Genomic DNA, 17,538 nt, shown 5'->3' with positions numbered 1-17,538 from the left:
CAGCTCCCATCGTTCATAGCTGTTAGTCATGCTACCTGGGGCTGATGGGAGATTTAGTCCAACACATCTGGAGGCCACCAGGTTGCAGAGAAGACTCTCTTACCTGCTTTTGCCTCCTCAGCACTTCTGTTGCCTTCAGAAAGGAATTACAAGACCATGTGAGTCAATACACACAAAAATGGGCAGATGTAAATGGCTGGCTCCCCATGAGGTGAGAACAGGATGCTGGACAAGATGGGCCTCCTTTGGCCTGATCCAGCTGCTGCAGGGCTCTTCCCATGTTCTTAATGGCACCACTTTGATAAAATGCCAGAATGGGTCTGAGGGATTCAACCCCAAGCCCCGCTGCAGAATGAGGGCCCATCAAGCAAGACCATGCAACTTTAAACAGTTGTAGTTTGTTAAGGGTGCCGAGAGTTGTTAGGAGACCCCTCTTTGAGTTACAATTAGCAGAGGGTAGTGTGGAGCTGGAAGAGCTTCAGAAAATGGGAACCCAAACAACCAGGGGACTGGAGCAACTGCCCAATGGAGAACAATCATGACACGTGGGGTTTAATTAAGAGAAAAGAGTCATGGGAGGTATGCAAGGCAAGGAAAAGTGGATAGGTAAGTTTTCTCCCCCTCTCATGACAGGAGAACTCATAGGCCTCCAAGGAAGCCAAATGCTGGAAGATTCAGAACAGCGCATAGTGTGCTCCCACAAATCTGCTTGGCTTAAAAAAGAGGATTAGACAATTTCACGAAGGTTAAAGACTCCTGATGGCTGTGTGTATGAGAACCTTCATATATGTATCATGTATCATATTCAGCTCAGGATGAAACCAAAAGGTTAACTATATCATGGGAAAGAGCCAACAAAACCATTAAGTGCTTAGACACCACATTCACACCTCAAAATAAAAGGAGAAAAACACAAAGCAGCCATGTTTGGTTAACTGTGGTATAATCTTGTACAAGTTGGGGTAGGGTGTCTCACAATGGCACCAGCTTCACAAGATACAGTGCAGGCAAAGGTTTTTTTTGCTGCTGCCTGTTGTGCAGCTTCCATCTAGGCAATACAGAGTGGAGCTGGAGCGGGAAGTCAGTGGGTGGGGGAACAGTACCCAACAGTTACAATTCAGCTGCCACGAACAGCAACTAAACAGCATTTTCCAGGTGTCACAAGATTAAAAAAGGTTTTGTTTGCAACAACGCTCAAAAAAGCAACAAGGCTAACCGTTAACAGCTAACAAGTGAAGAGAGGCCAGAACTGGTGAAAAAAGTGCTATTCCGGTTAAGAGTGGTTAATGAAGCACAGACTACAACATCGATCTGGGTGTTTGGCGGTTGGATTGTCGTCGGCACACAGCCCTCCTGCCCTCAGATCAGGCCCGGTGTTTCTTGATGAAGTCGATCAGCCCGTTGGTGGAGGAATCGTGAGATGTCACCGGTGCATCAGATTCCAGTTCTGGCTCAATTTTCTTGGCCAGCTGCTTTCCAAGCTCAACGCTGGTTTTACATACAAAGGGAAGGAAAAGGATGGATTTAGGCTAGAGGCCAAAGGCCTGGCTTAGACACTGGTTATAACCTGGTTTTCCTCCAAGAAGCTTAGGGCAGCATGGGTGCAAATCAGCAAGGCCTGCAACCACACAATCGGTGGTAGGCAGTGCAACCTGAGGTGCACAGGGCAGGCTTTGTGGCTGAGCACAGGATTGATCCGAGGTCTTCCCAGTCCAAATACATGCTAGCTAGCTGTTGAGCCACACTGACGGGAACAGTTTTACTGGCTGAGAAGAAGCAATCCAGAATGTGTATTTTCATGGTTACTAATCTTGATGGATATTGCTCTGCCTTCAGTTTGGAGGCAGTAATGTTCCTGAATACCAGTTGCTGGAAACCACAGGAGGGGAAGAGGGTTTCTTGGGCTCAAATTCTGCTTGCACATTTCCCACAGGTGCCTGGGTGGCCACTGTGAGAACAGGATGTTAGACTGGATGAACCCCCTTTGGCCTGATCCAGCAAGGCTCTTCTTAATAAAGGTGGGATTATTCCCCTTAATAAAGGGGAATAATACATTCCCTTCAGTATGTTTCCAACTATGTATGTTTAATGGGACGCGGGTGGCGCTGTGGGTTAAACCACAGAGCCTAGGACTTGCTGATCAGAAGGTCGGCGGTTCGAATCCCTGGAATGGGGTGAGCTCCCGTTGCTCGGTCCCTGCTCCTGCCAACCTAGCAGTTCGAAAGCACCTCAAAGTGCAAGTAGATAAATAGGTACCACTCCAGCGGGAAGGTAAACGGCGTTTCCGTGTGCTGCTCTGGTTCGCCAGAAGTGGCTTAGTCATGCTGGCCACATGACCCTGAAGCTGTACGCTGGCTCCCTTGGCCAATAAAGCGAGTTGAGCGCCGCAACCCCAGAGTCGGCCACGACTGGACCTAATGGTCAGGGGTCCCTTTACCTTTACCTATGTATGTTTAACTTTTGCTTTTTTGGGTGTTTTTATTTATAAAAGCATAACCAAAAAAAGCAGGAGGCTTTTCAGTAAGTGCAGCTTGGTTGTCTGAAGGGGAAACTTCTCACACAATTGATGGCAGTGAAGATCAGTCCAACCTGTCAAGAACATACCTGCTGATCCTTTAGTAAAGTTGCTACAGCAATAGGCCAAGGTGCAAATAGCTTATTCTTCCACTATGAAACAAGTTTGGCCTAGACTGATCTTGGCTCCTTTCAAGTTAAGTGGGAGTCCAACCCCTAGGAAAGCAGAGACTCATTTTGCAAGGAAAGTCCATATACATGAAAGTAACTTACCCCCACTGGTCATAGCTGTTGATATCCCATACAACTCCTTGAACAAAGATCTTATGTTCATACATCGCTGTAACAGATTAAAGAAGACAGGCAGGATGAATAGTGAATCTTATAGAAGACAAAGTAACCTATGAATACAAATACTCAAGAGTAAGACGTTTACCAATTAAGGCTCCAAGGATGAATGGGTTAAGCTTAGTAAACACAATGGAATTGGTTGGGCGGTTTCCTTCAAAGACCTATAAAGGAAACACAAGAGATAAGCATTTATTATTACACTCTACTCTTCAGACACCTGTCAATAATGCATCTTATTGTTTCACAGCCAAATCATCAGTGAAAAACCGTAAGAGCTACAGGGTGTGCCACTTCTTCAAATCTCCCCTTGAACAAGCTTGTGTCTGAACATTTGTGTCCTTCCGGCTCATAAAAGCAAAAGCTCAAGCACCCATACTCATCCCTTGTTTGGTGCCTGGCTGTCACCAACAGGCTTAGATTTGTAGTGTCCTTGGAGCAGGGACCTGCCTTCCCTGTAAGACTCTAAAGACAATAAATATTTTGATACCACTTCAAAACAGATGACTGTTCAGGCCATAGTGTCAAACTAGTCTTTGCCTGTAGGTGGCTCAGTATCATAAGAACACTAGAACAGCCAGCAGGATCAGACCAATGGCCCACTTAGTCCAGCATCCTATTCTCAGAGTGGCCAACCAGATGCCTGTCGAAAACCAGCAAGCAAGAAGAGTGTTCTCCCCTGCTATGGTTTCCAGCAACTGGTATTCAGAAACATTACTGCCCCTGACAGCTAACAGCCACTGACTGCCTTTTCTATTAATTTGTCCAAAACTGTTTTTTAAAGCCATCTAAAGCTGCTGGCCACCACTGCCTTCTGTGGGAGCAAGTTCCACAATTTAACTCTGAGCTGTGTGAAGAAGTCCTTTCTTTAGGGAAGTTTTTAATCTTTGATGTTTTATCGTGTTTTTAATATTCTGTTGGGAGCTGCCCAGAGTGGTTGGTGAAACCCAGCCAGATGGGCGGAGTATAAATAAATTATTATTATTTCTTTACTGTCCTGAATCTTCCAACATTCTGCTTCATTGGATGGCCCTGAGTTCTGGTGTTATTGAAGGACAGGACTTTTCTCTACCCACTTTCTCCACGGTAGCCATAATTTCATCAACTTCTATCATGTCACCTCTTGCTCACCTTTCCTCTAAGAAGCCCCTAACACAGCAACCTTTCCTCACAGGGGAGTCACCCTGGTTAGCCTTCAGTTTATCCATCCAGTTGCAAAACCATGGTGCAATGCCTGTGACCCACCCAGGTGCTTGAAACGGTGCTGCAACTGAGGTACCTTGTGTGGAAGAATCTTCTCCAGGGCATCCCCGCTCAGCCCAGAAGCCTGCAGCTCTTTACGAGCTTCGTCTGCGGTCTTCCCTTTCATTAAGGCCTCAGTCTGGGCAAGGAAATTGGCCAGAAGGATCTAGCAGGAAAGGGGAGAGAGGTCAGTGTCATTTTCTGTGGTGACCAGGATTAGGACAGAGAGGTTTGCCCTTTCGTATTTTAGATACCCTGCTGCTGATTTTCTCCATCCTTTAAAAAAAAAAATGTTAAAAAAACACATAATAAAATAGATTTGCATATCACAACTGTTCATATTAATATTTTTATTTCTATTACCAAGGACTGGAATACCACGTGGACAAAATTTCCCTACAAAGCAATTCCAGCTTCATTTAAGGAAATTGCACTGAAAGCATTCCAGAAATGGCATGCTTGCCGAATATCAATCCAATTCATACCCCATGGTGTTGGAGGGCTGCAAAATTAAGGGGCACTTCTCGCACATGTGGTAGGAATGCAATGAAGTTGCCACATTCTGGGATTCCAGCTTTACAGAGATCCACAAAATTATTGGCCAACACCTAAAACAAGGAACTATTAATTGGATATTTACTGGTAGTGCCCATGTTGGCAATTGCCAGATTTTGGAAGGTGCCAATTTCAGTTACTATTAAAATATAAATGGTTAGGGCAGGATTGCAAATACTATGATTGAAGGAAGTGAAATCCAAAAAGGAACAAATGAGGATAATTGCCTTTTTAACCGTGATTATTCACCCAACTCCACCCCACCCCCCACTTCCCCAAAACCAGTAATTGATAGCACATCCTGGAACTGGTAAGCTGGTTGACACATCTAGTGTGCTAAAAACATGTATCTCTTGCTGGAGGCCTGTTGCCAAGTTCCTTTACTAGCCACTGCCTCCCTTTAAAGCAAGGAAGATGGAACCTATTCACTTGTGATAGCACATGCTGAAATCCCAGGACCTAGAAACTGGGCTTCATTTCTTACAATGCTCATCTAAGCAAGAAGCTGAGCCAAGCCAGCTATGCTACACAATATGTATGTACGTATACATATTATAGAATTATGCCAAATAGCAATTTTGTTCAATGTACTTGTTTTATACACAGCTATGCTTCAAAACCCTATGCTGGCAGGAGCTAGAGTCCAGGCTGGGCTCAACAGACATGCAAACTGATTCAGTACAATAGAACCTCGACTTACCACTGCCCCTATTCACAAACAATCTAACTCGCGACCGCAGCAAACCCAGAAGTAAATGCTGGGTTTGCCGCGATTCATGCACGCGCAGAAGCCGCCGTCTGCATATGTGCAGAAGCGGCTGTCTGCAGATGCGCAGAACGACACTGCCGGCAAATGCGCATGCGCAGAACGGCACTTCTCCCACGACCTGGATCGACTCACAAGCAGACCTCCGGAACGGATTCCGTACATGAGTAGAGGTTCCACTGTATAAGGGAGCATCTTGAGTTTGTATGTAAGCATCTCCAAATAAGAATCTCTTGTAAGGACCTGCTTTCTCCGTGGTATACAAGTTTTCCCGCATGCAAGAAACTGCTTTGAAGACATGCTACTGGTTGTTGGCCATTCACCTTGTGATGCAGCCCTTTCCTGATAGGATTCTGCGTCTGGACTGGGATGAGGAAGTCACACGGGATCATACGAGTTCCTACCAAAAAAGAAAAAAACTGAGATTTTATTACAGTCTCACTTTGATGCAGTTACTTTACAGAGATCTTTAAGAAAACTTGTTCGACAAGGCTAACCGTAAGAAACTAGTTCTAATTTGCTGCTTTATTTTTAAGTGAGCTGACATCTCCGCTGCTGTAACACACTGACAGTGGCTTATGCAGATGCTTACTTCACATCAAACTGGAGCACTATTACAGTGGTCAGATTAATAAGTGCCTGAGATACATCAACTTGCTCTCTGCTACGCCAAAGGACAGGACGTGAACCAATGTGGTATGCTGGTGGAGGTTACAAAGTCTGGTCAGGACCTGGGAGACCAGGGTTCAGATCCCCAAATCAGCTGTGAAGCTCACTGCATCACCTTGAGCCAGTCAACCCCCTCTCAGGCTAACCTACCTCACAGGGTTGTTGTGAGGGTAATACAGGGAGAGAGGGGGAAGAACTGTGCATGATGCCTTGAGCTTCTGGAAGGAAATGTGGGATATAAGCAATAAAAACCAGGTGAATTTTAAATATGTGTAATTTGCAGATTTCAGGTGAACACAAGAAGACGATCTTTGCTGGGAGTCCTACGTGACCTGCTCCCTGCTTTAACTGGTCTATTACCACCTGGCCACAGGGTGGGTGGGTGGCTGACTGGCTCCTACTACAGAAGCTGGTGCTCAGATTTTTGTTGGGGGTCAAGATTTAATTTTGGAGATGTTTCATACTTGTGTATTTTTATTGTTAGACCTTATTACGACTCATGTGGGGATTGTTTAATTGTATACTTGCTGAGATGTTTTCATTTACTGATCATGACTACATAATCTACTCTCTATGTATATGTGTGTGTGTGTGTATACATCTTTTGATGTTGTAAGCCACCTTGAGCTGGGTTTAACTATGGAAAGCAGGCATGGAAATCAACAACACTGAACAAGTTGTTTGACAGTGGCATAGGCTGTCTGGATATGTGGGTCGCTCTGCTTTAGTGAAAGTTATTAGGTGCAGCCTGGCCAGGCACCTGCCTGGTCGTCCTATACAGTCCTTCCTGGATGAGACACCACCTCCAAGGGCCCTTCCAACTCTGGGATAACTGGCTCTACTAAAATGCTCAGAATATGGGATCCACTTTTCAACATACCTTGATGGATCAGCTGATAGAAAGCGTGCTGCCCATTGGTTCCAGGCTCACCCCACACAATTGGCCCAGTATTGTAATCCACACGAGTGCCCTTCTTGGTGATGTATTTCCCATTGGATTCCATGTCTCCCTAAGTGACAGCAGAAGTTCAGACTTAATACATAAATCATCACCAATTCCATTTATTAGTCACCTTAGAAGTCTCCAAGCTACTTGCAAAAGTGTAACAAAAATAATAATCGGGAAATAAAACTCATTTCAATAAAAGACATATAGTGGTACCTCGGGTTAAGTACTTAATTCGTTCCGGAGGTCTGTTCTTAAGCTGAAACTGTTCTTAATGTGAAGCATCCCTTTGGCTAATGGGGCCTCCTGCTGCCGCTGCACGATTTCTGTTCTCATCCTGAAGCAAAGTTCTTAACCTGAAGCACTATTTCTGGGTTAGCGGAGTCTGTAACCTGAAGCATATGTAACCCGAGGTACCACTGTACAGTAAAACAGCAGCAATGGAACCATATATAGGCATATATAGTACTAGAATCAGCCAGAACAGAGGAGACACACACAGCTAATTGTGCACCACCAGGAGGGTTGGACAGAGGCCTACACTCCGTGCAGCATTGGCAGCCTGTGACCCAACAAGCCACAACTCTTATTTGGTGGAACGACCCACAGACTGCAATTAACATGGATGCTTCTCTGCACCCAATGTGCATTCACGGATCCTCATTCCGCTCTTAAGATTGCAAGCCTGGATTCAGAGAGCAGACCAACCAATAAGGAGCACAAGGGAATGACTCCAAGGACAACGACTACTTACCTGCTGGAAGTATGCTGCAAAGCGGTGCATGTACTGGTCGTAGGGCAGAAGCGCATGGGTCTCAGTCCCAAAGCAGTTGATATACCAGACCCCCAGCATTGCCAGCAACACGGGCACGTTCTTCTCCAGCGGAGTGGTGCGGAAGTGATTGTCCTGTTAGGCAAATGGATGTAAAACACACCCATGTTATAAAAACCAAACTTACAGCACACTTGGGCCATCCTGGAGCCAATGTCAAACACACTCATGAAACTCCAGCTTCTGCAGAGCTGGCTTCCAGCAGTAGAAAGCAGACATTTTTACTTTGAAACCCAACAGTGCACTGGGCAGAGTGGGGATAATACTGGAACCTGTGGACATATTGGAAAATAAGAACCCATTCAGCCAGTGGTGCTTCTACCAGTTCATGTAACTGTGAATGGGAGTTGCATGGATTTTCACTGTGTATGACCAATGCTTGTGATCTACCAAGCCAGAGAGATGACTGATTAAGACTTGGGGGGCGAGGGGATGTTTCTTGCTTGCCCTACATAACCCCAGCTAACAACCAGGTTAAAATCATACGAAGAGCCCTTCTGATCAGGCCGATGACCCATCTAGTCCAGCATTCTCACGGTGGCCATTCTGAGGCCTTAATGGAAAGCTCTCTTGAAGGACCTGAGTTCAAGAGCAGCACTCTCCCCCTCCAGAGGTTCCCAGCGACTGGTGTTCAAAAGTATTACTGCTTCTGGTGCAAAGCATATCAGTATTGGCTAGTAGCTACTGATAGTCCTCTCCTCCATGACTTTGTCCAGTCCTAGTTTAAAGTCACCAAATAGGTGGAGACACAGACACAATCATCTGTGAAGAATAACCAAATACTCACCATCCAATGGGCTCCAGCAAGCAGCTTCTCGAAGTTATCATAACCTAAATAGATTTTTTTTAAAAAAGCAAACACCAGTATTATTAAGTGGAAACGCCTGTGCAAACCACACAACTGCAAAATTCTATTCCTCATTGTTTCGTTTGCTTGCTGGATTTGTCAAACTCAAAAGCAGTTTGTGATCCGAACCCAACGTGCCTGTACAATTTTATTCTACTGAGTCAACACAGCATTCAATTTGGAAAGAAGCGAAGAAGGCTGGTCCTTGCCCCCATTTTCATTAGATTTCTATTCTAGTTTTGAGAACTAGAAACAGCTATCTGCAAAGTTATGAGCCACTCAATTTTTTTAATAAAAAAAAGCAGTTAGCTTTCTAAAATATACTTGATCTTTTCTTTTTTTTAAGCCCCCAAAACCAAAGCTATCAGCCCAGCATAGTAGCAGTAGAAGATATCATGCCAAGAACTCTGGGTACGTACCAATATGTAGAGCAATGGAGAGGCCAATGGCAGACCACAATGAATAACGGCCACCAACCCACTGCAAACAGAAAAGAGGGTAGGGTGAGAGGAAAGTCATTTGAGAAGACCAAGGTATTCTAGGCACAAACCACCAGGGACTCCTCTGCAAAGCACTCCAGCACAGAACCCCAAATTCACTTCAACTGGGTGCTCTCCAGATACTTTGAACTACAACTCTCCTTTAGCCCCACAGCCAGCGTCGCTGATGGGGGAGTTTCTAGCCCAAAATGTCTGGAGAGCAAAGGTGGCTGTAGATTGAGTACATGGCAAAAGCAGGCATTGTAACAACATCTCTATATCACTTGGGGGTGGGGAGTTTACAGGAAAAGTCAGTCAAGTATTTTAAAAAATATATATACTGCTTGATGTAATATAATGTTTTATAAAATAAAACATTAGTTATTGATAGAAAAGAGATATTAAAAATATTCAAAAGATGCAAAAAGTAGCAAAATAAAAATAAAACATGCAAGTTCTGAATGTCTGCATAGGTTTGCCTCAACAAAGTTGTTTTAACAGGCACCGAAAACTGTAGCGATGGCACCTGCCTCAAATCAAAGACAAGGAATTCCAAGGTGCCTGTTATTGTTTGTCACCAGTGGCCATTACAACATAAATCACAAAACAGATGTTTAAAGCAAAATACTATGGGTTGTAGCTACTCAGAGCAGATCACTGAAATTAATGCAGCCACATTAGTCATGCAAACGAATTTCAATAGGTCTACTATGAGTAGAGTGTGCACTAGCTACAACCCTGGAACTTTTGGATTCTTAGGACTTAGAAAAGAGGGATAAGGGGAAGTTTGACCCACCAAACTAGGGGAAAATGAGGCGTCAGTCGAAAGGGAGCGAGTGGGCATTCCCAGCGCCAGGTCTTTCAGGATATGCATTTGGGGCAGAGCTTTGCCGCCTGAGCTTGGGCACCTTAAGGAGGAATCTGGCACATGGGAAGTGGGAAAGGGACACCTTTCTATGGCAGGAGGATGAGGTAAGGAAAAGGTGCAGCCAAATCCTTGGACGGTCATGAACTTTGGATTCTTCACTGCCAGGCAGTTTATGATAAGCTCAAAGATCGAAGTTCAGCCCCAGCACCACTTTCAAGATCTCAAGCAAGGCTGACATTTGACCTTTTTACTGACCTAGATTATATACAGTAGGCTCCCATCAGGCAAAATGTCACAGCTTATAATAACTCATGAAGACCAGAAGCTGGGAGCAGCAAACTATCTCCTATTACCCAGCAGCTGTCTAGACTGAAATGTGTTCAGAGGCCTCCTAGCCTGACCTTTGACAAGTTCCTTAGCAAAAGACCCAAAGAGGCCAGACTTTCTGCAGTGTATTCATGGTGGTGACCCCTAAAATCTGCCCTTCATCAAAGCTCCACCACACTGCAAATATTATCAAAGGGGAGGGGGTCAGCACATCGCTGCTGCTGCTGGTGAACTGACTTTTATTCTATCCCAAACTGAGGGGGGGTCACACCTGGAAGGCATATACAGTTCCTAGGAATTATCAGGTCCTGAGGCAGTGATGTCTACCAACCTGTATGGCTTTAAAGATTGGGCAAAATCATGGAAGCTTTCCTTCCCCCACTTTGTTAACACAAGAAGAAGAAGAGTTTGGATTTGATATCCCGCTTTATCACTACCCGAAGGAGTCTCAAAGCGGCTAACATTCTCCTTTCCCTTCCTCCCCCACAACAAACACTCTGTGAGATGAGTGGGGCTGAGAGACTTCAGAGAAGTGTGACTAGCCCAAGGTCACCCAGCAGCTGCATGTGGAGGAGCGGAGACACGAACCCGGTTCCCCAGATTACGAGACTACCGCTCTTAACCACTACACCACACTGGCTCTGGATGTTTAGGAGAAGACTCTGATCCATTGGTGTGTATCTGTCTGTGTACATGTTAACGTATGTTTGAGCTTTAACAGTTTGTTGTTTTAGTAAACAAAAAACTAAGAATGTAAGAAGAGCTGTCTGGATCAGGTTGATAACCCATTTAGTCCAGCTTCCTATTCTCACAGTGGTCAACCGGATGCCTCTTCTGAGAAGCCCACAAGCAGGAGCCAAGCACAAGACCTCTCCCCCCACCCCCCGTGTTGCTTCCAGCAACTGGTATTCAGAAGCATTGCTGCCTCACAAGAGGTTCCTGGGTGCAGAAGTAGGCTGCATGCAATGATTCCCTGTGTATCCGGAGGAAAACATGTATGTGGGGAGCCTGAATTCTAGAAGAGTGAGAAGCACTGTCCTATTGTCCAATGATAGACTTGCATAGCATGTTTTACTTACGTCCCAAAACTCGAACATGTTCTGAGTGTCAATTCCAAAGTCTTTAACTTTAGGCTAAAAAAGGGGGAAAGGGGTGGGGGGAGAGAGAGAGCAACAGTTAGAGATCAGATTGGTGCTAGGCAGAGAAGCCTGCAAAAGTTACTAGGGCTGTGGCTCAATGGTGGAGCAGCTGCTTTGCATACAGAAGGCCCCAGGTTCAACCCTCAATGGCATCTCCAGTTAGGGTTGGGAAAATACATATTCAAAACACATTCAGTGGCTGAGAAGCCGCAGTAGGAATGTTTATCAAAGCAGAGCTTTCTTGGGAAATCCTCAGCAACACTATTTACATCTATAGGGACAGAGCAACCAATATATTATTGTGGCTGTATTTTTTAAAGAGAGAAGGAAGAACAAGGCCACATTCACACTATACACTTAAAGCATTATACCACTTTAAACAGCCAATGATATCCCCCAAAGAATTCTGGGAGCTGTAGTTTGCTAAGGGTGCTGCTGAGAGTTGTTAGGAGACCCCACCCGCTTCAGCAAGGGGTGCCATTTTGGCAAGTTAAGAACCAGCACATGTAGCATCAATTCACTAAGTACAGTATGTAGAATATTCAAGAGATTCCAATAGTATTGCTTTCTATTTCCATCGTATATTTTCAGCTGTGGGCCAAACAAGAAGTGTCATAGGAGATTTAGGAATGGCAATGGGGGGGAGGGGTCAACCCTTTCCTTCCAGCCATGCAATTTCCTCAAATATGCTACAAACTCGGTAGGGGAAGACCTAAAGTCATCAAAATGTTCCCACATCTTCAAGGCAACAGCTGTTTTGTAAAGCAACAAAAGCAACAGGAGATTTAGCATCACTGATCTCCACATCACATTACTTTGAGCCCAACACTGCTATTGAATTGTTCTAGAAGGGCAAAAAAACTACAGAAACTTATAAACTGAAATACTCACCCCGTTGGTAGACAAGGCAGCAAAGTGCTTGGCCACAGCCGCAGGCTTGAAAGAAAAGGAAGGAAGGAAGATTGTTGGGTAACGAAACAATCAAGATATTCTGAACTGCCACGACAGCCCTGGAAATCATAACTAAAGTTCAGAGACCACCACTGCTGCTCCCCCTCCCCAAGGCTAAATATCCTATCAGGGTTTTTTTTCCATGGAATCTTTATTCAGCAAAAGCATACATCGTTTTAAAAACTCCAACAAAATTTAACTCATCATAAAGCCAGCAGTCTAAAAAAAAGGGAAGTCCTTCATTCCTAAAATCACCACCACAATAAACGTTACTGAAACCACCAGGTGAAAGATGTTAAAACCTAACATACTAAAAACTGTTGCTACCACAAAAATTGGTTTTCTGCCTGTGTGTTCGTTTTTACAGTGTGTCACATGAATCAATGATATCCTGTACCCTACAAAAAGATTCCTGCTATGCTTTACGCAATAGGCCTTGTCCAAAGGGATGCCAGACAGGCTGCCAAGTGTTACCAAGAGCTGGAATAATGAACTGAGTTTGCACTTCAGAGCATTCCCAACACCAAAGGTGCAGCCAGGTGGGAAATCAGGTAGGAGGTGGGCAAACTGCCTTTTCAGAGGGAGAGCATGTCAGTCATTACTGAGCTTCTTATCAAGGAACATCAATAAGCTGAGGAAAGTCAATGTTTCTGAGAACACAACATGAAAGCCACTCCCTCAATTAATATTCAATTAAGATAAACATCCTGCGATAAACATCAACTCAGGTATGTATTCCCCTGGAACAGCATTTGCTGACTGTTCTCCAGAGTAGCTAAGCTTGCTTTAAATATTATTACTAGCTGACCAACTGAGTAGAATTGAGCTCCGGTTTATACATCGCAGGGGTACCCAACATGGTACCCCCTCCCCAAGTCTCTGCACAACAACTCCCATCACTCCTGACCTATGGGGGCTGCAGGAGGTGGGTTGTACTCCAGCAAACCTGGAGGGAACTGTTCCTGCTGCAGAAATGAATTCACCTGTGGAATGAGCACAACCAACTTCCTTCTCACGACTTTACAGCTCACCACCCATGCAGTGATGGCATAAGCACACAGGGGTACTTTTTACCAGCTGCAGCTCATACACCTGTTACAAAAGCACAGCATTGGATCAAACCAACCTGGCATTTAACAGCAACACCACCAGACTTGTTGGGCACAGAGGCAGAGCATAAAGCAATGCCAAGGATCCCCTCCTGGGCATTAAACGGCGTATCAATTAAACAGTGGTATATTAATATTCTATCATTCTAGAAAGCAAGTTTAGGGGTTGAAGATAGTTACATTTGTTTTAAAAAGCACGAAATGGTTTGGTGTGTTTTGTATGCTTATATTGGGAGGAGTATAGATAAAAATATTATAGTGTACCTACTGTAGTGTACCCACTGCTTGCACACTGAGCTTGCCTCGCTTTCAGTCCCCCAGAAGTGCTGGATCCAGCCCTGAACTTTCTGCCTTACTTGCCATGATGATTATTCCAACCCAGATTCCAGCCCTCCAGATTCCATCCTATTGGAACTGGGGTTTTTTTTGGGGGGGTGTGTGTCCTGGTTTCTTCCTAGCGATTTCATCATTTTTAGAATTGGAAGGTGGTGGGGAGGCATTTTGCAAGAGCAACATGTGCCAGTATGAAAAGGCTGTTTAACTGCTCCATACCATGCAGCAATTAACAACCTCTCAACCCCAGCTTCATCTGCAGTTCAGTGTCTGCAGTGTGTCTTTTTTAGACTCCATTAAACAGGCAACTCTGCCCCTCCCATCAGGATAAAGATAGTTATAGCAAAGAAGCAGCACATCCTTTTAGAAGTTGCTGGAGAACGCGGGGCTCCACTTCAGGGAACCTATTCATAGTTCAGGCATCTGCCTTTGAAAAGGCCAAGTCCTGTCTCAAGTAAAACCTGGTTTCAGGCTGCAAAGGAGTTGCCAAATATCAAAGGGGCACTCGCTAGCTTGCCTTTACTCTCATGTTTCCTTGCAGCCCAACTGGCTCCAAAACTTTCCTAGGGAGGAGTCTGCTAAGACACCTCAGGCCTGCGCAGATGGAACGCAGGCTCTCCCTGCAACAACATTTGCAGGCCTGGTGTCTGCCTGAGGGGCATGTGCTCCTTTCTCATGACACAGCAAACTGCCTGCCCTCCATTCCTTCCCCACATTCAGTCATGTCCACCAACAGTCACCTGGCTCCCTCATACACCAGACTACGAGGCAATGGTTTGGGATGCATTTGCAAACCATGGCTGTGGAGGTAACTGTGGTTAGTATTGGTGCAGAGGATCGTAGCTAAATGCCAACTAGGAAGGAAGGATGGGCAAACACATTCTGAAGACTGGCTCCCAGTTTGCAGCTTCAGCTGGAACTTTTGTAGAGGATTCCAGCTACAGTTCTGTGACCACCTGGGCGAAAGCATGTAGCAGTTCGTAGCAGGAATTAAGACAGCAGAAACGGCACCCAACACTCTTGCACCAAAAATGTATTATAGAAGGAGAAGGCTTGCAAACCACAAGTAAAAATTTGCTTCCATGGGACAAGGCAGGAAATGTTTACTGAAGCTGACTCCCGTCTCTTTCTGGGCTACCTTTATATCTACATTAGTCATTTGCCACTTTACAGATTCATTTATTTACACAACTGAGCACATAACCAAGGAACTTTCACTTACATCTTTAGCAGCATTTAGGAACCACTCTTTGGCTGTTTCAGCATTGGTAATAGTTTCTTGGGTGGTAAAAGTCTGTGCACCAAGAGAAGAGGGGGAAAACAGTTAAAGACTTAGACAAGCCACTTAGGCAACTTTTAAGGAACAGAAAGCACAATGAGGAAACTACAGGCAAAGTCCAAGATGCTCCTATCTGCACACCTAGAGCCTTGGCTCACATTTTAGCAGTTCCTAGTTCTTACATACTTCTTTATAAAATATAATTATTTGTATTATCTTTACCTACATTATTATTATCATTTCTAGATCTATATTTTGAAAAGTTTTTTGTCTGCCCATCCACATTCAGATAAAGATATCATAACCAAATCTAGCATGACAATTCCTGTGATTGAGAAGTGGGTTTTCATCTTACGTTTGGATCCAATTGGGTGCCATTTTGAAACAAGATGGCGGACAGAACCTTTAAAAACTCCACCGATTTTTTGGTTTCTTCAAATTCCCAAGCAATGCCAGCTACATAGCCTGCTGGTATCAACATAAACCATCTTGTGCACTTCTTTGCCTTTTTTACTTAATGTTCTCAAGAAGCTGAATTCCATCACATCTGCACTTTCCCCTCAAAATCGCAGCACACACAATCCTAATGACTACCTTTTGAGAATTTAAAAGTCATTTTGAACTCTCACACACTTTGGGTAATAGCCATCAGGACAACGACCTGTGCAAACCCCAATCATTACAATGAGGGCATGCACTGGAGAACATTCAGATTGATGGGGCCCTTCTTATGATTGCTAATTTTAAACTTGCAGGAAGATTTGAAATCACTCAAGCCAATAATTGCTCTGACTGATCTGCTGTGGATCTAAACATGGGGCCCTTTGTTCCCCTTGATTTTCCAGACAGTCCCAATTTGCTCATCAGCAAAAAAATATTTCCCTCTTTATGAAACACGTTGACATGGCCAGTCATGCAGTTCCGTCAATATCACCCTGCTCTATTGGAGTTTATTCAACCATTAAAATGTAGCTTTAAGGACCAACATCACGTCCTCCTCCTCTCCCATCCATCTCCAAAAAATTCTTTCATTATATAACAAAAGACTAGTTTATAAAGCAAGCTTTTTACAAAAATGCTATTCATCCCTTTCCAAACCTAACCAATTGTCTAAAGGCATCCAGGCAAATGAGAGCCATGAGATGCTGGTCTTCTCAACAGCATTCAGGCAGGAAACCTAGATTTATTTCTTTTTCAATAAGTCTTATGCCACATTTTTACCCAAAAGCCGATTTCAGGGTAGTGTGCATAAATACTTAAAACCCACAATACAATATTAAATGCATCAACAAAACCATTGCATAAACATACAACAAAATTCAGAGGAACTGGGGAGTTCCAATTCACAAAACAAAGCCTATAGGTTGAAGTTCTCTTCCCACTTAAGCTTCCTAAACTCTTGCCTGCCTTTTCTTGCATTGCAGGGGGTTGGACTGGATGACCCTTTGAGTCCCTTCCAACTCTATGGTTTCTCAGATAAAATACTGAGGAACCCTAGCAAAGTACAGCTTGCATAAAAAGCCAAGCGTCTGAAAAATCAGTGCATCATCTATCGTGTTTTCCTCCTAGTTCAGCTAAGCCCAAAGCCAGCAGGCTTAACTAAAGCTACTGGCTAACAAATACTTCAATAAACCAAGGGCAAGCTTCTCCCCTGCCTAGGTTGGCATGAGCAAAGGCAATGTGCTGCAGCCTTCCCAACCTGGTGCCCACAATTTGACAACAATTACCATCAACCCCAGGCCATATGATGCTAGGGCAGACTGGGGTAAGCCTGGTCTAGAGAGGTCACCTTTGCATATTTAATCCTCTACTTAGCATGAGCTGCTGATGGATTAAAGGACTTGGGACGTACCTTGGATGCAATGATGAAGAGTGTAGTCTCAGGATTCAGCTCAGCCAGAGTTTTGGCCATGTGGGTACCGTCGATGTTGGAGACAAACCAAACACGAGGACCGCCCTTGGAATATGGCTTGAGGGCTTCTGTCACCATGAGGGGGCCCTAAAGAGAAAAGGCTGTCAGAGCAGCTAAACATTTAGACCAAATGCTTCCTTTGCAAGGAGAAGTCACACAGCAGAACAGCTCACCAAATCTGATCCGCCAATGCCAACGTTGACCACATCAGTGATGGCTTTTCCCGTGTAGCCTTTCCAGTCACCGCTGCGAACTTTCTGCAAGTGCAAAGACAGTACAAAGATGGCCTTTATACAGTGCTTTCCAGTAATTCCAGTGGTTAGAATGTAGGACTAGGACCTGGGAGACTAAATCCCCACTCAGCCATGAAGATGGGACAATCGTTGCCTCTCAGCCTAACCTACCACACAGGGTTACTGTGT

The 17,538-nt window shown here is 44.5% G+C and overlaps 1 protein-coding gene across 2 annotated transcripts in view; it reads right to left on the bottom strand.

Moving 5' to 3' along the window:
- Positions 1-926: 926 nt before the first annotated feature.
- GPI (glucose-6-phosphate isomerase) overlaps positions 927-17,538 on the bottom strand; it is a 33,417-nt gene continuing 16,805 nt past the window's right edge. Inside the window, exons 5-18 of one of the 2 annotated variants that reach the window (XM_083625225.1) lie at positions 17,290-17,373; positions 17,057-17,203; positions 15,148-15,219; positions 12,424-12,468; positions 11,473-11,526; positions 9,139-9,199; positions 8,660-8,703; positions 7,795-7,947; positions 6,975-7,104; positions 5,749-5,825; positions 4,142-4,270; positions 2,951-3,026; positions 2,788-2,854; positions 927-1,488 (exon numbers count right to left, since the gene is read on the bottom strand). In XM_083625225.1, the coding sequence (XP_083481351.1) occupies positions 1,365-1,488; positions 2,788-2,854; positions 2,951-3,026; positions 4,142-4,270; positions 5,749-5,825; positions 6,975-7,104; positions 7,795-7,947; positions 8,660-8,703; positions 9,139-9,199; positions 11,473-11,526; positions 12,424-12,468; positions 15,148-15,219; positions 17,057-17,203; positions 17,290-17,373 (1,263 nt within the window). In that variant the 3' untranslated portion in view covers positions 927-1,364. Of the gene's footprint in view, positions 1,489-1,510; positions 2,076-2,443; positions 2,855-2,950; positions 3,027-4,141; positions 4,271-5,748; positions 5,826-6,974; positions 7,105-7,794; positions 7,948-8,659; positions 8,704-9,138; positions 9,200-11,472; positions 11,527-12,423; positions 12,469-15,147; positions 15,220-17,056; positions 17,204-17,289; positions 17,374-17,538 lie in introns of those variants that run through there. The other variant, XR_014551055.1, reaches the window with a different exon arrangement.

Source organism: Podarcis filfolensis (genome assembly GCF_964270895.1).
Source record: "Podarcis filfolensis genome assembly, chromosome: 8".
Lineage (NCBI taxonomy): Eukaryota > Metazoa > Chordata > Lepidosauria > Squamata > Lacertidae > Podarcis > Podarcis filfolensis.
Note: the sequence above shows the minus strand (reverse complement) of the source record. Positions and strands in the feature narration are given on the sequence as shown.